The sequence below is a fragment of the Manis pentadactyla genome, chromosome 3 (genome assembly GCF_030020395.1).
Source record: "Manis pentadactyla isolate mManPen7 chromosome 3, mManPen7.hap1, whole genome shotgun sequence".
NCBI lineage: Eukaryota > Metazoa > Chordata > Mammalia > Pholidota > Manidae > Manis > Manis pentadactyla.
The window spans coordinates 89,294,046-89,316,071 of record NC_080021.1 but is presented as its reverse complement, the minus strand read 5'-3'; the positions used below and the strand labels follow the sequence as shown (position 1 = coordinate 89,316,071).

Genomic DNA, 22,026 nt, shown 5'->3' with positions numbered 1-22,026 from the left:
AATGCAAAGAGTGCTAATGACATTCTAGCCTGTTGAAGAGTCCCTTGCCAGTAGATCTTGAATTGATACTACATTTACTCTTTCAGTCAACCAGTATTTACGAGGACTTATTATGTACTAAGTAATCAATAAAAGTTATTTCAGCTCATTTTTTAAAATCAGTGTGCTTTTGAGAGAGATTTCTAGAACCTGTGCCCTATGCAAGTATAAATTACCTGTTTATCCCTTGAACATAATAAAGTTGTTCCTATTTTTATATGAGACTTAACTGCCATGTAGTTCACACATACCTTCCTATTCTTTTATAATCAACTCAATAACTACATAATCAGATTTTAGTTTTTTAAGAGTATCACTAGGTATGCAATCTGATCTTAAAAAAAAAAGGCAAACAAAACACCTCACAATATAGGGTAAGTCTAATATAAAGCAGCATAATCTGATTTGGCTAGCTCTATACATACATCTGTTAATCCTAAATGCTTGGAATACATGCAGAATAAAATGGCTCAGGGATCTGGCAGAAGATTCTCCAAATACATGCAGCATAAAGAGTTAGCTTTGTTGACAAACACCTTTATCAGCTACTTTTTTCCTCTTGTAGGATAAACCCTCGCAAATCCCACAAAAACTCCCCTTACTGTTTAAACAGCAGGATCACAGCTGCTTTTCTTCCTGGAGCATTACAACTTGCTCAGAGTCTGAGGAGGGAGCAGCACATTCTGTTTTGAGAAGGGACTAATCCAAAACCATTCATTTCTTTATCCCACCTACGCACAAAGGTATTTAATAATGCTGAACTGTACACATAAAAATGGCTAAGACAGTAAAAAGAACAAAATATTTATTAATGAAAACATGCAGCTGGTGGCCCTTACTAGCTGTCTCCTCTTCATGTATGATGTAGTAAGAACTCATGAGTATAACTGCTGAGTGATGTCACTGACTATCACCTCAAATAGCTTACTGGGCACAATTTGACCAGAAAAAGCAAAGTAGATTCTGGGTTTACAGTAAAATGAACTTATATTTTCTAAAGTCAAGTCCTTAGAGTACCATATGTACAGAATTTTTTATACAGAAATCCTCCACAAAGTAAGTTTTTTGAGGAAAAACTGGAAATTTAAAGTTATGTTTTAATTCTCTTTTCAGATGACAAATTTACTTTAAGGACCCAAGCAGATTAGCTCAAATATTCTTTTTAAATATTTTCTGCATTCTAAACTGAACAGCATAAAACATATTATATTGTTAACAAAATATCACTCATAGTTGAAGATACTATAAAGCTGATGAAGAAAAAATAAAGTAAAAAATTGATTACCACTTCTTCTCACCTATTAGCATGATTTTTAAAAAAATAACAGAATTCCTGGCTTTTCTAACTTAACTGTGTTTTATTTTATTAACTTTCCCTGCTGTTTGTGTATTTGTATCATAGTGCTAACATTTATAAGTAATCTGCTACATACCAGCACTATGCTTAAGTCTTTATATATACAAATTTCTTTAAACCTTGTAGAAACTCTTAGGAGATAAGTACTCGTGAAGCCCTTATTTTTCAAGTGAGGGGACAAGGCTCTCAGAACTAATCCCATAACCTGTCCAAGACTAGAAGCAGCGAACACCAAGACACAAACCCAGTCATCCAACCTTCTCTGGACCTGGTCATCCACCCATAACATGTGCGCTGCCTCCCTGCCTGTTTCAATGGGAAACACAGCACTTAGCATGTGCTAAGCACACAGCGTTGAAATTACCACTTAATAATCACATAGTGGTGGTATTCATTGTGTACTGAATTTTGGTATCATTGTTTAATGTTTTGGACACAACAGCAGTGTCAGCGAAATGCACATCTGCTATGAAGAATACAACTACTTTTTTGGAAATTTAAATTATCCACAGGTTTCTTGTAACTAAACTTCTATTTTAGATTAACTGAAGACTGTGTAAAAATTCACCATGGAGGGGGATAAAGCCCCTTGTCCAGCAGTAATGGTAAGTGCAGAAGACCGTTACCCTCCTGGCATGGATCACAAATTTACATTTATTATATTTATTTATATTACATTTATTTAAATTATACTACATTTTTATAAATTTAAATCCTTGTAAAGTATGACTTTTAGACCATGTAGCTGACTTTTGGCACTTTTCCCCTTTATTTCAGTATCTGTGCCAAATAAAACCCCTCCAGAACGGCATATGAATTCTTATTCCTATTGTGACTTGATCAAGTAGACTCACCCATCTCCCAAGTCCTATGACAGTTCATAAAACTTGAATTCACATTATTAGAGTAAATGATATTATGGATAATGTTGTGTAAAATGATACCTCAGACTTTTTTTTTTACCTTAGACTTCTTAGTTATGAATATTTAATAAATGTTAAGACCTTAACATTACAATGAAGGAGAAAGCTGCAATTTTATAGTAGCAGAGTTCAACATTCTTTGTATGAAATAGTTAGCTATGCAAAAATAATTTTATGGTACCAAAAATAGTTTTCACTCTTGGGATACATATATTCTTGTATTAAGAAAATGTAAATTTTTAAGCTTTGCTGTATATATCTCCCTAGCAAAAGAAACTTTAAAATCTAGATCAGAAACAATGTCTGGTAGTTTATATGCATATAATTTCTATGTACACATAAGGTATTTATATACATTCTTAGATCACAAGATTGACATTATCTTATCCTGAGTTGATTATTTTTGTCTATGGCTTTCACAGAGCTTTGAAGAGATGGCTGAAACTACTCTAATGTCATCACAATACGTGAAATGGACACATTCTAAAACCTACTCCATTGCCATTGTGAATTCAATCCCAGCATTAACATGCTTATGAGTTCAACAGTGTCTGCTACTGAAATTGTCCTAGTAAATAGTACCTGAAATATACCTAGAAATACAATTTATGGAAATCACTGTTAGCTGCCCAGTTGAGCTACATGCTGATTTATTCCTTCAATGTAAAATAAAAGTCATACTGTTTCTGATGGAGAAGCTACCAGGACACTGATAACAGCATGACAGGGCACTCCTAATGACCCTCAGAACTGAGCTACGAAGCTATGACTGTTGCACACAGGGAAATGATTACCTTTGGTGGTGGTGACCAAAGAAGCGGACGTCAACCTGATTGTCCTCTTTCTGCATGACTTTGGCTGGCCAGAATCCAAAACCTTTCATTTTAGCCCAAACCAGTTCATGATTAGGTATCTGGAAACAAAATGTTTTAGCTTATCATATTACTTTCAAAGTATTAAATACGGGCATATATCATTAATATTGAACTACCTAGTCAAGTATAATCCATGTTTTGAAAATATTTCTTTCCTAACTCCTAAACACATAGAACTTTTTTTCTTCCTGGGATTGATTATGCCTTCTGGAAAAACACCAAAATACTAAAATTTGCATAAGAATAGCAACATGGACTTTCAGTTCTCAGAGAAACAGGAAAAATATTCCCTTGATAGGCTGCAGCACTTTGAAATGAGGCCACAACACCCCAATTTTGCTCCATGAAGTTTAGTCAACACCTGGGAGGCTGTGAGAAATGGGAGAATTTCAGGCCCTCCTCTAGACCTACCAAAGCAGAGACCCAAGTTTCATTAAGACCCTCAAGTGGCTGGCAAGCACATTAGCAGTTCAAGAACTGGCTGCTCTCAGGCGGCCTCTGACGTCTGTGTCACTGGGGCCACTGAGAATACTTACAGGCTTCTGTCAGCACCTTTCCTGGAATCATGTCATTTAGGGGAAAGTACACAGCTATAAATGTACATAATGCCTTTGATTTCTTGTGAGAATGAGCAAAAGCAAAAATTTTCTGTGCTATCTATGGAGGGACACAACGTTCATTCTTATTCTTAAATGTCTCATTCTAAAGTCAGAAATGGATAGCAATCCAAGCTGTTTTTACCATCTTTGTTTTATACTCATTAAAATAGTATTGACTATGATAAACAGAAAAATATTTAGGAAGGATTATAATCTTTAAAAAGTGCACATTGCAAATGAACTTTAGAGCAGTACATCGCGCACTGAAGAGGTAAAACAACAAAAATCACAAAATTTCACATACACAAGGATAGCAGAACCAATTGTCAGGACGAGCATTTGACAAATAGAAGCAATTCTTGCAAAGCTGTAGTTCATCCAGCTGAAAAAGAAAAGCAACTATTTAGCACTACTACATAAAATATACATGTGCATTAAACTATATAAAACATGTCCATGTAAATTAACATTGTCTTTCATGTACATAGTCTTGAATTTTGTCTTGTAAGCTTAAATCATTAATTTTTAGATAAAAAATAATGTAAGAGGCTGCCCCTTTCCTGTTCTAACCCTACCCACCCTTCCCATGGTCCCAGATTGCATTTGCAACAGAAGACAAATTTCTTAGGAGGCCTGGCAGGTATGAGCTCATGGGCTCTTTCCAACTGTTTACCATGCAGATTAAACAATATTTCCTCAGAAAGGTCTTCCTGGTCTATCCACATTAAATAGCAACTACCCATATTAGCAGTCTTTATTTTGCCTCCTTTTTGTCCTTGTTTGCCTTTATAACATTCTTTTACAAATCGTAAAGAGCACATTTTGACTGTTTCTTTCTTAAGTCTCCCTGTGAGAATGCAGCTCCATGAGCAGGAGCCAGCAGTCTGACCACCCTTTCATTCTTTCTAACACCCTACACAGCACAGCATAGACACTCAATAACATATGTCGAATGAATGAAAAAACAAAAGTGAAATCTGAAGTGATTTTACATAAATTGAGACACTATGGCAAAGGTAGTATGGTTACAGTTTCAAATAAGAAAACCTTCTCTGTATATGTGTTTTATTTATTGTATAAATATGAACTTTGTTGGTGTTTTTTCTTTTTTTTTTTTTTGCCAGTGTAGCCCAGTAGGAACTTGAAATTGAATCTGACTTCCAAGAGGGTAACATTGATGAGGGTCCGTCCATTGCCACACAGTCAGAGCCCTATGCTACTTATACCCTCAAAGGCAGTTACCTAAGAGGGAGCAGTAAGTTTCTTTACAGAAGTTACTTAGTAACTAAATCTAACTTCCAGGCTTCCTCTAAGAATAGCGCTGCCAGAATTCTTCCCCATCCCCAATTATTTGCATTATTTCCCATGCAGGTCAACATGGAAATAAAATACATTTAACAAAATTTTATTTAAAGGAAATGTCAAAGCTAAGATGTATATAAGGGTGGAATCCTGAAATAATTTAATTTGGAACACAGCAAGAGCTTAATTATTAGGAATGGATAAGTACCTCATGACATGTGTCTTTATACAGCATCCTTGCTATGTCAGCTTGCTCACTGTCTGCTGTAATTAAACATACATATTATCTATTACCAGTAATTTAGACACACAAGACTATGAAAATTAATACAATCATTTACATTTTCTTACAGTTTAACAAAAGTGTACATTATTTTAAATAAAGTTCAGTCAGCAAAATAAAATTCAATAAGCAGCTTTCATTTTTATATCTAAGCTCATACTAACTCTCTAGGTGTACAGTGCCTCTTATTTTACATTTGATTGTTAGGATATTGATAGGGAAATGATCAGAATTAAAGTACTTATGAAAAGCCTCACAACTAAGCTTATAAATTTATATATGAAGCTAAAAAGAATAATATTTCATCATTCATTACAGTTTTCCTTTTGGCCAAACATATAAGCTATAACTACATTATTTTAAAGTTTATAACAAATATTTTTAAGTTTAAACCCTAACATTAATACTTACTTACAGAATTAGTGTTAATTTTTTAATGTAATGCTTTATAAAAAATATTTCTCAACTTTAAATGTAAATGGTATGAAAAAAAAAAACATGAAAGAAAATGAAATTCCACCTCCATAGAAAATCACGGTGTTGTGGAGAAGTAGCTGAGCATCGGCTTTGAACTCTTCATAACTTCGGTATTTCCCTTCATTCACTTTCTGCAGAAGGCAAGAAACAAAATGGCGGAAGAGGACCTGGTGAGAATATTTGCATTATGTTTATAGGGGTCAAATATGGAACAGAGCAGAATTTTCCAGAATTCCTAAGTCCCACAGCATTGACAACACGAATAAAGGAAACCCACGGCTGGAAAATACAGTACAGCAGAGGGCAGCAAATCAGATACCCCAACACCACTGTCCTCTGTATTAATTTACTGGACTAAACGTTGGATCCTGAACATCTCATTCTGTAACAATGATAAAAGCTGCTGCTAAGCTTTGTAAATAATGAACAGTGTGGTTGATGAGACCCTTAAGTACATATCTGCATAACACAGGGGAATTTAAAAAAAGAACTGTTCACCTCTGAGACAATTTACCACAACTGTGAAGAAGATGCATTGATAATTCTGAATTGGTACTAGGTACTGACTTACAAACAAGTTAGAAATAAAGTCCTAGGTATTCCTCTATGCACCAGGGAAATGTCAGGGCTCCTCCCTATTGTAGTGGTATATGTAAAGGGCTTCCGTCATTGGAATCTCTCTGCCTTCAGCTGCCAAAAAATCCCAAAGGAGGATTTTTGGGGTGGGAGGCAGAATTTTTAGAAGAGGGAGATGACAAAGTTACCTAGAAGTAGCAAGGAGGAATTTTCTTATCCTGGTGAGGATCATTTTAGGAAATTGGCTTGAAAATAGCCTGGAATGCTAAGACCTCTAAAGAATGACTCAGATCTCACCTTTCTGCTGAAATCCTCCAAGACCCAATTTAGTTGCCCTTTCTTCATGAAGGCTTCCCATATCCCCAGCTGGAGATGCATGGCTCCTGTCTGGCATCTGGGGTCATGGAGCTTATTAACCGATGTTGGTATCCAAGCTTCACCCCTAATTTGACTGTACTGGGCTCTGCTATGCTCCGCCCACAGGTGGCCCCATATGCACCCAGGTGGAAGACAGCTGCTCTCAGCATTCCCAAAGCACCTTTGTGATTTTGTATGTATTTGCACCCTCACAGCTTACATTTTGGTCTGTGATGTAAATTCCTAAAAGCATAAAAATCACATCTTCCCCTTTCTTTTCCTTATAGCACTTATGCCCCTGGTCAATACTTTCTAAGCACATGTCCAAGACTCTGTCCACCCAGCTAGTGTTCTCCATGGATCCGACAGGGTCAGACTGGGGAAACCTGGGAAAGTGCTGGGTGCACACAGGGCAGAAGGGCAGCCAACATCTTAATCCCTCATTAGATGCCTTAGAATTTGGAAAAAGAGGCTGCCTGACGCTAGGAAATCAGGGGGCAGGAGGTAAAATTAAATTTACTTGTTTTTATTCTGGGATTATCCAGACACTTTAAGAGAAACCTCATGTCACCCTTTTCTTCCACTGAAATAATTACACCTTCATCTTCAGTCTTTCTCAGTTGTTAATGAGGGACAAGCAAACCTGTAAGGTGTTTTAAAATTATTCCTACAGTGTCTATAAAAGCCATTATGACAACCACAGATTTAAAAGTTTCAAAATGACACATAAGGTACAGAATTAGTCACTTAGCAACCCAAGCTAGAAACATGTTTAAGTGTTCTATTGGATTTTATTTTAATTTTTAATTAAACGTTAACAAACTCATTAACAATCCTCAGCTAAAATGGGTAAAAATAAGAATTTCAACTGAGAATAGTTAAGTTTTATGGTTATAATCTGTTTTGTTCATCTCCCTGTTTTCCGACTCTGGGCCAGTTCCACACTCTAATTCTTCCTTGAAAGAAACTCGAGTACTGCCACCAAACCAGCAAGCTGTGCCAATGAGTTCTCTGCTTCTGAAAAACCACTGGCCTCCTCCAATACATTCGCTTTAATCAGCAAGCATCAAGAATCTAGAGGTTGCTAAAAACCAGACCTTCTAAAAGGGGACACTGAATTTGCACCAGAATGAGCACACAAGCCTTAGGTAGCAGCAATGCACAAGTGGCAGAGGCGCCTTGTGTTTCAGCGACAGTGGGCAGACACTCAAGGGCACAGGCAGGCAGAATGTCACTCAACCACTCGGGAGCTCAGGGTGTGTACCTGCAGCAAGAAGGGAGTGCAGCCTTACCTCCTGGATAGCAGGCACATCGACTGCAGAGTGGACCAACCTCCGATACATGGGGTGCTTGCTGTCCTTGCCCTTTTTATTAAGGTCTATAGCCTGAAATATCATTGGAATCATCAGTTTTAAATGTGGCAGGAGAGACAGTGAAACATCAATGCTTAGCAAGTACTTTACAGCTTAATGGAGAAACGCACATGCACTAGTAGCTTTGTGAGCAGCTCCCTAAGATCCTGACAGAAAGATTATTTTGGAAAATTCCATTCCACTTTAAACACTAATTATTAATAAAATGTTAATTCTGATAAATGGAATTAAAAAATGTAAATGTTTCCAAACTAATGCAACTAAAGAAATATCTGTGACCAAAGCAAAGACAGAGCCATCTACAGGCCCTCTATGGAGAGCCTCTCATACTGCTGCCCAGAGGAGCTGGGCAAAGGTCCTCTCATACTGCTCCACACCTATCTGTTACTTGTCAGAGAGTAAGTTTTAAAGAAATGACCCAGAGTGAAATATATTTCTGGAGATTCTGAAAGACCCCTCCTCAAACTCACTCTCTCTTTCATGCGGGAGACGATGAATCGCAGGTATGTGCTCATCTCCTGCTTGTTTGTGTTTTTCTTCTTGATGCTCTGTTAAAAACAGAAAAGGCCAGATATAAGACCTCATCATTTGTATGTCTATATTCATGTAAAAGACTCTACATATAAAAGATTACATTATGTAAAGATTTTATTAAAAGAAGCACTATTTCCAATAGACTTGAGAAATCTTTGAAATTTGCATAGCAAAAACAGCCTTTAATGAGAAACAGAAAACATTACATTGTATTTGTCATAATGTCTCTGAGATTATGCTTTTTTTATATTTTAAAACCTCAACCAATTTTCAGATAAAAAAAAAAACACGACAATAATGATAATGTAAAATCACACATTTTACCAAAGAAAAAGATACTGATGGCTGAAGTCCTTTTGAGATTATTTTAAATTAGCAATATTGGATACTGAATTTCAACAGAACATTATTCTTCATTACAAAGGTCATTAAAATCAGTGTCACTTGCGAATCACATACACCACTGATGTACACACCTCCACCTTCAGCTAAAGTAACTTACTGAGAAACACTCAGAGCTCCAATTTCTACTAGTCTGGTCTAAAAGCTAGTCAGGTTCTTCAATTGCTCTCAGAAAAATCTAACTGCACATGAAGAGAAAAAGATATGATTCTACCTTTTATGTCATTTCTGGACAGCTAGCAAACAAGGACAAATGGTCCTGTTTCTTTGTCAAGGCTAAGACCCTGGCAGACACTTGGCTGCATGCAGAGGATGGAGAAGGTTTGAGCCACTATTCAATAGACACTGACTTTCTCAGCCCACTAGATTAAGATTCTCTGCCCAGTGGTAATATTGCTCCCAAGACACTACATGCAGTAAGTCATCTTAATATGCTACACCCAGTGGAGGAAGAAGCGTTTCTGATGTAACTGAGGATTCTTGGCTTGAGCTTAAAATTAAAATTGTTAAAATTTTGGAAAAACAGTTCCTTACTTGGAGACTCAAGTTTCCTGTACTTCATGTCTGAAGTGACCCCTCCTTCTCTCCACTTCTCACCTGGAGTCTCTGGTGATGCACAGATTGTCAATGCTTCCTTCCCTATACAGGTTTATTTTATGACCCATGCACACAGTTTCTAAATTTATGGTAATTACAGAGAAGTTTTTCTCTACCTTAGCCATACCCAGAGACATGGTAGAACTTCTGTAAAACACATCTGTAAAACTCCACTTTCAGCATGCGGGCTGGCATTTTGGGAAGAAGGTCCCGTGCTCTGCATCTGTCCAGTAATTTATTAGTTAATTTCTCAGATGCTTGTGAAACATAGCCAACACTGAGTACCAATGGTAGATGGGGAGTTTAAAATGCAAGACATTTCCTGGACCCCAGGTTTATAATCTTTTGGGGAAGGAGCTGTGATGTAGCTTGTAATTCTCACTTTTAACAAGATCCCCAGTGAATCTCAGGCACAAAACAGGTATTAGCCGCTGCCTCGTGTAAGCCAGAATGTAACAGTGCGACACTCCCTGTGTCTGCCAGTCACAATGGGGGTGCAGAGGAAGCTCCCAGTGGATCCAAAACACAATCAATTACTAGTGCTTTTGGACAAATGTTCTTGCAACATGGACATCTTTTCATGTACTACTACTTCCTATACTGAGCAAGCAATTTGATAAATTGTCAGATACAGGGAAGCGAAATGGATAAGGGGCCAAGAAAGCTGCTTTTTTCTCACCTCTTGGGAAACCTATTCCTCTTGAAGAGAAAGGAGAGTAAAAACAAATGCTTCCAGCTACATGTTACACCATGCCAACTCCAAAATATTTTAGGTGCATTACTAAAACTACTGATAGTTAGTTTTACTGATAGTCAGATATGTAGTACTGACACAGAATTCTATTGTAGCCAGACCTTGGCCATCCCAACAAGGCAGGGTGGAATACTCTGCTCTCTGGGTCTTCCTTTGAGGACTTAAAGCTCAACTGGGCAATGAGAACACTTGAAGCCGATGCCCACTAGCACTGGGACACCTGTAGTCACCTGAGCAGTGACAGCAGGCATAGGCGCCCCCAACTAATTGCAGGATAACCATCCTGTCTCTAGCACGTGTGAGGAATATGCTTTTATCCATTCCATGCTCCAAACATCGGGCTATGAAGCGCTTCACTGAGCATTGGGATGTAACCTCTTGGGTCCTTAGAACCTTAAAAAATAAAGCATTTCAGTGTTTCTTAGTGGTAAAATTTATGCAGTGCTACAACCAGAGTATCAGTATAGCTGACACATCCCAACTAGATCGTTCTCTTTGAAATTAAAACATTGAAACACTCTGAAACAGTAGGGAATCCCCTATTTTATTTTGTTTAAATTTAGGTAACTTGTGCACTGAACTATTCACGTTTAAAGTCTATTTCCAGTTCCTGCTTTCTTTCAACAGAGAATTGTGAATTCTACACAAAACACTGATACTACATGCTCTCACAGTGCTTTCACTTTGGTTTCCTCTGGTTAAACATTTTTACATGAATTGCTAACTTAGTATAACCATGTACAACACTATTTTGGGGAGGACTCCAAATGCACAGAGCTTGGGCAAGCTGAGGGCCTTGCTTTACACAATTAAATAAGAGGATGAAAATCTGGCTTAATATCATGGTTAATTTTGATTAGCGTCAAGTTTCTAGGGTGTCCCTTTTCTTCTATGAGCAATTCAAGTGGTGACATGAGCTTGGAAAAATGACTATTTCAGCAAATGTGAAAGGAAACAAGGGCGGAGATCACTTCCAAGGCTAAATGGGTGTGACCCGCATGCTCCCTAACAGCTCTAGTCCCTTCAGAGTATTGCTTTCAGACACATGACTCCATTTAATCAAGTACTACTTGGATTTAGATATCCTACTTCAGCGTCAATCAACTCTAGCTATACATTAGAATCCAGCTGGGTAAGCCTTTAAAAAGCACCAATAGCCATCTGCTACAGTTCTAGGGGCACAATTTATCCGTGATGGAAAATAAAAAACAATGGCTCTGTAGGGGAAGGGAGGTGGCAGTGGGTTCAATGGTCAAGTTCTGTGCCTCAGTGGAACTTAGGTACACGGGAATTGTGTTTTGACTATTCATCAAATGGTATATGTATGACCTTGCAAACCACTGCAAAGTAAGCTTTGCCTCAAAGGAAAAACCCCCAGTGTGCAGATGCCATCCTGAGATTCTGCTAGCACTGGTGTAGGGCTTAGGGAGGGGCTAGGTATTCACAGTCCTAATGCCCCAGGTGTTTCTAGCATGCAGTTCTGACTGGGAACTACTGCCCAGCATTTGTGTGAGGTAGGCTGATTACTCACACAAACAAGTGCAGTGGCTCTGACCTTTGCTGCTGTTTTAAGAAGTGTCAAGTGGTGTATCCTCACCAAATACAGTAAGTCTCTCGGTCTGCTTGTTCTACAGGAGTGTGTCTCACATGTTCTAAGTGTTGGTTCTTTTCCATTACTATATTACAGACATCACTGATTCAGGTTGAAGAGGACTCACCCAAAGGATCTGCACAGCCAAACAGAATGATGTTGCTAAAAGCCTCTTGTTATTTTTATTTTCACTTACTCCCCAATACATCTTTTTGTCAACAAATCTGAGATTCTATTGAAGATGAAAGGCAAGAACCACGTAAGCTGGTAAGTAAACAGCTGCCCTGGTTGACAAGGTTGCCCTGCAGTTCTGCGCATGGACCTCAGGCTGCTCAAGACATGCCCAGGAGGCGGGGAAGCCTGTCTCCCAGACCACAGGTTGAGGGGATCGCTAGTGAACTGAGGCAAACAGAAGAGAGGACCCTGAACAGATGCAAAAATTTCTCCAACAACTGGGGGGGACGAACATTTACCATAAGATGCTTTCACATATGCTAAACTTGTGTACTTTCTGACACTTACCAGTTACACTTAGAGATTTAGTTTTCATAAAAGAAATTAACAGCATTGCAGCTTCTGTCCCAGGGCTGCCCTGCAGGCCCTCTGGGACTTCCTAGGTAATGTGGGGAGCTGCCTAATGTAACATTCATAGCAGTGCTTCAGTTGGTGCCTGTCAGTCAAATAAAGACATTGAAATGGCTTGAAAAAAAGCCACCAGAACTCATAGAAATTAAAGAAGTAGTTTCTAAGCTAAATGTTATTCTGTTTGTAACATAACAAAGCAGAAAGCTCTTGACAAGGTCAGAAAAACAAAAATAATGCTGTATAATATCTGCAGATTATTTCAAATTCAATTCTTCCTCAGGCTTTGAAGAAAGATACCCATTCTCTCCTTGAAGACCTCTGAACTCCTCAGGAAAGGCCTCTCTGCAACAGTACACAGCTCAGGATCCATCAGAGGAAAGCCAGTACATTCTGGTAACTGTTCACATCACCAGGCAGCATATAGGAGTGATTTGGGTCAATATCTACAAATAATTGAGGGAGAAACTTTCTCTTCCATGGCCAAAGTTGTTGTGACCATTGTAAATGACAACAGTCACATGGCTGAAGCTCTGTCACAAATGTGAGGAAGACATCCACTGAAGCAAGATGTTCTCAAGAACATTACAGAAAACCCAGAGCCTACTTTCCTGGACTTTATGGGGAAAATAATAGAAAGTCATGGGTATCTTTTTCTTGAGTAAGGGAGTTTTAAGCCAGTTACACATAATTGCTGGATTACAGCAAATCAGATGAGTCTCAGTAATATCAAACAAAATATGAATAAACTAATTCAGCCATGCTCAGTGTGCCTAATTGTTTGTTTTTGTTTTTGGCTGGAAGACAGTATAAGCAACTTTGGTCCTATTAAAGTTTATCCACAGCTGATTATTGTTAACAATGCCCAAAAATCTTTCTTTGAAGAAATTGTCAGGATTGAATGTCCTGGAATCTTCCATGTTCCCTAGAGACCCAGCTTTTCAGTTGTAGAAACATATTCAGCAGAGAATGACTTGTAGAAATATCATTTCAGTACACCAAACATCCAAAAAAAATACATACAAAATCAGAAATCCATCTAAGTCAATCTATAGATGACATAGCTGTGCTGCTGGAGTTTACCAAATCCAAGTCCCCAACTCTGTGATTACACAGGATAAGGGTTTCACACTTTCTTGGGGATCCCCAATATCCAGAATGTACTTCCCACAGTAGGCTAGAACAGAGGTCAGCAAATTTTTTCTGTAAAGGGCTAGATAATAAGTATTTTAGACTTTGAAGACATCCAGCATCTGTGTCAACTCTGCTCGTGGTGAGAAAGCAGTCATAAATAATGTATATGTTCCACGAGCGTGGCTGTGTTCTAAGGAAATTTTAGATAATGAAATTTGAATTTCTTATAATTTTCATTAATATATGTCACAAAATATTATTCTTCTTTTGGTTTTCCTTCAGCCATTTTAAAATGTAAAACCCATCCTTAGCCCATAAGCAATATAAAAATAGGTGGTGGGCTTAATTTGGCCCACAGGCCACAGAAGTTTGTTGACCCTGGACTAGACTGTTCTGTGAAAGCACAGTCCACAGTAGTGTAGTTCGGTGTTCTTTTGTTAGGGCCTAGTACAGTATCTGGCACATAGTAAATGTTCAACAAATACTACTTGAATGGAACTGTCAGCCATTATTAAGCAACCTCACTGCCTACTAAAAAAAAAAAGAAAAATTTCCACATAGTTGAATTCAACCGTGCAAAATCCTTCCAAAATGTCAAACTGATGTTCATAACCAAGCTGTATTAGCGTATTCTGGCCATTCTAAACCACTGATTACTTCCAGCATATGAACCATTTCACTTCCAGGTGATAAAACCTGAATACTGCTGTTAGCCTATGCCGAGGCTCACTTCCATTAGTGAGCTCATAATCATCTAGAGACCTTCTGAAGGCAAATTCCTGAGTCTCACCCCCAAGAGTGTGTCCTATATAAGCACACCACACAATTCTGGTACACGTGGCCTCTAGATTTTACTAGAAAAACGCTAATCTGCATATAAACTACCTACACTGTTTGAGGAATCAAGAAGCTCCAAGCTCTCCTCTATAACTATCTGTAATCACAGGACAGAAAAGAATCAATATGAATTTTATTTGCACATAAATTGTCTATGTTGTTATGGACATCTGAGGCTCTATAATATTTTCTACAACCACTTCTCATGATGGAACACAAAAGAATCAAAGAATTTATAAGAAACCCCAATATCTGAGACTTTACCAGTACAGCTGTGGAAGTGCCCCGAAGTCCTGCCACTGCAACTTCCACACCATGGGGACCCCACTAGCCCATCAGTGACAATATCTTTCTAGGAAAAATTTTCTAAAAATAAACCTATGTTCAGTTTTGTTTTTGTTCCTAGTACCAGTACATTGAAATTAGCTCTCTTCTGCAAGACTAGAAAAGCAGACCACCACAGCTACTGCCAACATTAAAGGTGGAAAGCTTCGTTTGCACACTTCTGCATGTGGTATGCATCATATTTAACTAACATGGATCCCTTAGTTCTTCATCCCAAATATGCTACAGCCAATGCTGAAACAGTCACTTGCACTTGAGTTTCTGGTAAAAGTTTTATTTATTTTAATTTTAAAGAACAGTAAAACCTTCCCTTAAGTTGTCATAGATATGTCTTCTTACTCACAGGTGAAGGCAGCACTCAAGAGGATCCCTGAACTTAGTACTAAGAGCATCTTGAAATGGACTTGCAGCATGTTAGCCGACTTGACTTTGCTCACATGCCACGCTCTACTTGGGAAGTTGGTCCTGCAGAATCACTCATGTAGTGTTTCCAGACTTGTTCATCAGGATTTATAACAGCACCAAATGCTACTCCAGCTGTATTTATATTTATTCATTTTTATAAGGTCAGCTCTTTCCTCTGATTGAGATGAGCAAGTTCTGACTCAGTTTAGATGATATAACCAGCTTTGTGATGGCCAGTGTAAGGTGACTTAGAAGTTATTAAAGCATTCTCAAATTAATTTTATAGCCCACAAAACTGACTGGTTTTATAAAAAATGTAGTATTTCTGTATCTACTACACCCACAAATACAACAAAATTGCTAAAATATTAGCTATAGAGAGAGGGCTATTATTCACATCAGGAATTTTATCTTTCAATATTAAACACACCTTTGGTGTAACTTTAAGCTCTTCTGTGGCATGTTGTAGGGATCTGAGAATAGGAAAAGGACATTCAGAAAAACTTTTTAGAAGACAGGTTTGATATGTATTTGTCTCTTCACCCTTCTATGCACTAGTCTTTAAAGGAAGAACAATTAGATTTAAAAGGCAGAAGCAGAATGTATTCCTCAATGGAGTAAGCCTTTCTATTCTCTTCTCTTCTGAAAATAGGGTGCATGTCTCTGTTTTGGGATAAGTACCATCTGTTCCCTGCATAATGAGGTTGTCAGCCAACAGGACTGCTACCTGCCCACCTGCCCATTCCTCTCCCACCTGGTGCATTTGCAGAGACAGTAAAAGGAGACTGTGCACACTTTGTATATATTTTCAGTTCATCGATACTGGGAACACTAAATGAGCTTTCAATTTATCTAGATTAAGTTGTAACCACCCTGATGTAGGAACCACCCCAACTATTATCTCCTTATAATCCCTCAGAGTTAAAAATAAAAGACAAATTTCAATTAAGAGTTTAAACAAGCCACCAAAAGATACATCATGTAAGCCAAATACGCCACCACCAAAACATTTTGCACTCACGTCCAAGTCTTTCTGACCATACATAACATTGTTAAACTCATAATGGAAAGGATGTGTAGAAAATATGTGCACTTTTTCTTTCTTGCTTGGTTCCAGGTAGTTTTATAGAGATAACAGTGCATGAGATTTTATATCCTAGATCTAAGTTTTAAAATCGTCTGTATTTATCAATGTTCCCACTATTTCTTCCTCTAGTCAGGCCTGTTATGAATATCAAAACTGCCTTATTAAGTAGTTGGTTCAGACAAATATTTTAAAATTAAATTTCTACTTTTGTTACTTAAAAATGATAAGATCCAGTTATCTTTAAAATTTGTAAAAAATATTTGATTAATGTTTATTTTTATTTTCCATAAAACTTCTAATTCTATTTTATTTAAAAATCAAATCTTCATTCCAGATTTGTATTGTGGTGGAAAACTTGGCTTACCCACTTTCAGGGGGAAAATATTAATAAATGTACCCCATTTAACAAAGGAAGACTGACCAGAAAGCCAAAGTTACAGTTTCATAATATGTACATAATGTTTTAATTTAGCATTTTGTCCTATTTCATTATGAACATTAAATAAGCATTCTCCCTATTTTGGGAATTTAAACGAAACTGTGTTACCTACATACCCAAAAGAATAAAAAATGGATTCATAAGTACATTTCTATCTCCAGTTTCAAGAAATAGCTTTCATTGTTTTTTCTTTAGCTACCTGACCAACCAAAAGTCACAGTGCAAATGAGCCATATATAACTCACCCAGAACTAAATTAACACTCACAAGTTAGTACCCAAGTGGTAAAACTCTGGATGGCCTCCTAACAGAGATTCGGTCTTGGCTTTATTTTTAAATGACATTCCTCCTTTCAGTTAAATTGCTCCATTTTCAGTATCTGCCTAAAGAGTATACCATAACCCATATAAAAATATAGTACCTAGGGCTTGACATCCAACTTTAAATTTTAAATACTTTCTGTAAGCCTGTATGTTTAAAATATTAAGTTTCCTGTAACACACACATCTTCACTGTAAATATTTCAAAGAGAATTACAGTAGTGGGAAATTTTAGGGAAAGTTCCTGTTAGTGGCTCCCTTCCTCTGATGCTAGTAGATACCTAATGTGTCAAGAGCAGGGGGGGTTAAAGAGTCAGGTGCTGCAAATCTGGGAGAGCTGTTGGGTTAGATGTAGAACCAAAGTATTTTTAAATTAATAAAACTCTCCCACACAGATTCCTCGTCATTATCTTTTGTTCCTGTGTTTTATTAGTGGACTCAGTTGATTCGACATACAATTTGTACTATTAGCACAGATTTTAAAATTTGTGATCCTTAAACAGACAAAAAATACTATCTGAAACATTTGTTGGGGAATGAATATTTTCTAGTTTTTAAAGACATACTATAATAATATATCCCTTTATCCAGTTACACTAGTTACTTTTTCTTTTATGACTTAAATTGATCCTTGTATACAAAAGTAACAGTATGTGATAAATGGGATACAAAGTGAGCTGAAGTTTGTTAGAGGAAATAAAGAATAGTAGTATTAAATTTTTATGCTATAAAATAACTGTAAAAAACAAAAATAAAAACCTTTGAATGGATTTCACTGGAGCCATATTCCATTTCAGAGGCCCAAATATGAGAAAGGAGAAAAGCAGGTCTCTGTGTTCTTCCCATTCCAAGACTTTCTACATGCTCACAGTAAAGGCAAATAATGTGCAATTTAGAGCACTAAATTCTGCTCCCTTATGATATTTCTTAGTTCAAATATAGATTTCATTAATCTGAATATAAAAGAAGCAGTAATATGCATCTACAACTCCTCCAAGTTATGAAAACAAAATCATTTACATAAGGAACATGAACATATTTGAAGAGGAGAAAACAGGGGCCCACTTTCAAAATATGTCTCATAATTGTTAAACTGAAAAGTGCCAATTTTGTTTTGCTATACATTTCCCCCCCCTAAAATAATCTTGACTTTTTATAACATACCAGATTCAGAGCCAATGCAACTCTAACAGCTATCAAGCATGGCAGGACATTATACCACACCAGATGATGCCTTAGAGCCAGGAAGCAGGGCTTGCTATGTAGTCTGCTGTGCACCAGCTCCTTTATAACCTCCCTTTATAATTCTTCCAAGTCAGAGTTATGGCTTGATGAGGAAAATGGACACCAGGCCACTCTTAAGGCCAACCTTTTTAAAGTTTGTTTGTTTTTAACCAAAGATGAGTGTGTGCGCGCACACATACACATGGAGAGGTCTGTGAGAACATTCACCTATTACCTGATAACATTTCCAGGAATCTTTTTTTTTTCTTTATCTTTCTCTAAATTACTTGAATTTTTAACAGCAAACTTTTTAAAAAATTTAATCCCTTTTTTTTTTTATTCATGAGAGTTCCCAGTAACAAGAGTGTGAAACAGGACATTACTCAAAATTTTTTTCAAAGCAAATATTCTCAGGATTGTAAGATTTTGAGATCATTATAAAAATTAATAAAATGACTTCAAATTGAGAAAAATTCCTGTCATAGCTATCTTAAAATAATTTGGAAATAGTTGTATGTATGACATAAAGACGCTTGAGCTGAAGAAAATCTGGTTACACAGCTGATAGGTGAGATATAACCTATTCTCAGTGTCTTTTCATTGCTGTAAGGGTCAGAGATTATGCAAAAAAAAGTCATCTTCTGATCACTGTAAAATATAGAAGTTTTTAATCTTCAATTTTAGGTGGTAATGGTTGGCTTCCATCTACTATTTTTACCTGCATTGAAATCTGCCTCTGGGCATCTCATCCTCAAAACTGCTCATTAATACATATAATTAATCTATATTTTTCCCAAACATTAACTGAAAAGAAAAACAGAGAAGATCCTTCTGATTCGGAATCACAGTTTTCAGTATACAGACTCTCAGCTCTCTTACTACAAGCATACTGAAATCTCGTCAGTCACTCTCATGTTACATGATAAAAAGCAGCATTACCTGAAGTTCTGATGCTTTGTCTAAACAAACCAAATTAACTAAAAACTTTACCTTAAAGATATTTATAATTCCATTTGAATTTCAAGTTTATTAATTACCCTTTCCTCCAGGCAAGGAATTATTAGCACTTATCTTGTTCTTGAATGTAACAATTAAAACAATAGTTAGATCTAACATAGAAACAACTATTTCTTTGGAAGTTTTAAATCTCAAGATAAAACTCACCATTCCCAACCTCAACATACTCCTTTTGAGTCTAAGCAAAGAGTAGCTCAGTCTATGAAATAATTTAATCCACGATTTCTTATTGACTCACAGCATCATTTCAGTAAGCATAATTATATCACAATTTGAGATTATTTAGATGGACTAGAAAAAAACAAAGGGAAGAAAAGAAAAAATGGCTAGGCTCGGCTGAGTCCCATCTTGGCTATTTATCATGTTTCTTTGCGAGCCAGTAACTAACTGAACTGTTTAAAAAATATATATGTCTTATCAGTAAAAGTACACATACAGAAAATGGAATCTGACAAGCTGATAGTGAATTCTGATGGAGGAAATATTACACATTTTCTTCAAAGGTGTGACTGTTTAATTTCCATTCTTAACGTCAAGGAATATAAAACATCCATAATAAACTTTAGCCCATCCTCAAAAATCCCAGTGTTTTTGTTTAAATTCTTTACTATGAAAGAACTAAATATTAAATATTAAAAAGCTATGGCAGTAAAGATACAGGTATGTCCAGAATTTTATTTCCTAAGTTCCTGAGTCCATATTACTCCAGTGACTCCATCTCTTTCATATTTTTCTTACCTCAATGCTTTTGTTTCTAAGCATTAATTCCTTACTTCCTATAGTGTAAATTATTACCAAAAAACAGAAGATACATGTATTTGCTTTTAAAATGCACAATCCAAACCCATGAAAATAAACTATGAATATTAATGCAGTTCCCACACCACTGATTACACTAACTTCTTGGAGACATCTAAATTCTTGTAGACCTCAAACAGGGGGTTTGATACTGACACATCCAGACTTGGGGATTAATCACTACTTATCTAGCAATTAGGCATTTGTTTATAAGTCATCATCACACTTTTTTTTTCATGCTACCCCAACTGTACTTCCTCTGGCCTACCGAATATAAACAGTAGCGCTGGTAAGATCCAAGCTTTAGTTACTAAGCGCAGACTAAATATACACTGTATTTGCTTATCATGCTGGCAGGAAATTTTTGGCTGGTATGAAAGAGGGTAAACATCATGGAGACAAAACTTCTTTCGGAAGGATAAATAAATATTTAAGTTACCCAGTTATTACAAAGCATATTCACAAACTGAACTTGTAAGTAATCTGGGCAATTTGCATGATTCCAAATAAGCACCTTAATACTTCTAAGTACTTAATATCTTTAAGTACAGACAATAGAGCTTTCAGTGAAATAATTCCTGCTCATCACCATCACTGCCACATGTAATGCAGCACTTAGGCATCACACGTCACTCTATACACACACACCACGTTCTGCAGCCAACAAGCACAGGCACGTACACTAGGCCAAAGGGGAAATAATATGAATGAAAATAATTGTGGGAAGTACCTATATTGTACCTACCAGACTATTTTTTTTTGCTTTAAATTATTAGGATTCTTTATATACAACTGTTCCCTCCCTCCACCCCCAACAAAATATAAGAAATAAACTAACCCATGATATGACAAAAAATAAAGGCAACATTACATGGATAGAAAATGGGAAGTAGATACAGAATGTTTCCAACAATGTGCCTTTTGCTAGCTGTGTTTTCTAAGCAGTGGAGACCTCGGTTATGGGAGAATGGTTCTTGATTTCCCAAGGCTATCCATTAAAGGAGTCACACAATCCAGAGGTAAGGGCAAAGAAAGGGAAGAGAGTATATTTTTATGTGATTAAAACTTTCTAAAACCCACACCCTGAATCGGTGACATGTTCTGTGTTATCCATTTGTAAGCACTGTTCATATACCACCATTTCAGTAGTGAACCCCCACCCCTCCAGTACTTCATCCGTTAACCTGGCAAGACCACCTGGGGTACCTTTGTGCAGCTATTATTAATGAATTCCAACCCCCTGACCAGCACATGAAAGCTCATAGGTACTCACCCTGCATACTGGGCAGTGCCAGTGACTACTGCTGTCTCTAAGCCTGTACTCATCAGACAAACACTTGGAATGATACACACGAAAACACAGGTCACATATCAACACCTCTCCAGGCAAATGGCATTCAAAACAATACCAGTCATGATTTTCTGTTTCCCAGTCCTACAAAAAATACAAAATAATTTCGTATGACATTTTGTCAATATCTGCAATGACTAAGAACAAAATTGAAACTAATGTCCATCAGAAGTTAGGCATTATAAACAATTTCGACATTTACTGTGTTAAAAGAGGGAAAAAATACCTAGAAATTTGCTTCTTTAAATTTTAAATTCTTTCCTAGACAGCATCAATATTCAAAATATCTGAAGGTGACCTGATAGCAAAACCAGTCCAAAATGAAGTATGTCCAAAGCCAATTCCAGTTCTAACATTATCTTTCATTTTTAAATATAATCTATGAAATAATTTCTTCAGCAAACCAACATCTACAGCTTATTAGTATTTCAAATAAACAAACCTCTGT

The 22,026-nt window shown here is 36.9% G+C and overlaps 1 protein-coding gene across 11 annotated transcripts in view; it reads right to left on the bottom strand.

The window, feature by feature from the left end:
- ZMYND11 (zinc finger MYND-type containing 11) overlaps positions 1-22,026 on the bottom strand; it is a 95,432-nt gene that overhangs the window by 29,880 nt on the left and 43,526 nt on the right. For 7 of the 11 annotated variants that reach the window (XM_036925457.2, XM_036925456.2, XM_036925461.2 and 4 more), the window contains 7 exons: positions 21,501-21,662; positions 8,632-8,709; positions 8,081-8,173; positions 5,899-5,986; positions 5,304-5,359; positions 4,098-4,175; positions 3,114-3,232 (listed from right to left, as the gene is read on the bottom strand). In XM_036925457.2, the coding sequence (XP_036781352.1) occupies positions 3,114-3,232; positions 4,098-4,175; positions 5,304-5,359; positions 5,899-5,986; positions 8,081-8,173; positions 8,632-8,709; positions 21,501-21,662 (674 nt within the window). The remainder of the gene's footprint in view (positions 1-3,113; positions 3,233-4,097; positions 4,176-5,303; positions 5,360-5,898; positions 5,987-8,080; positions 8,174-8,631; positions 8,710-21,500; positions 21,663-22,026) is intronic. The other 4 variants (XM_036925460.2, XM_036925465.2, XM_036925468.2 and 1 more) reach the window with 3 other exon arrangements.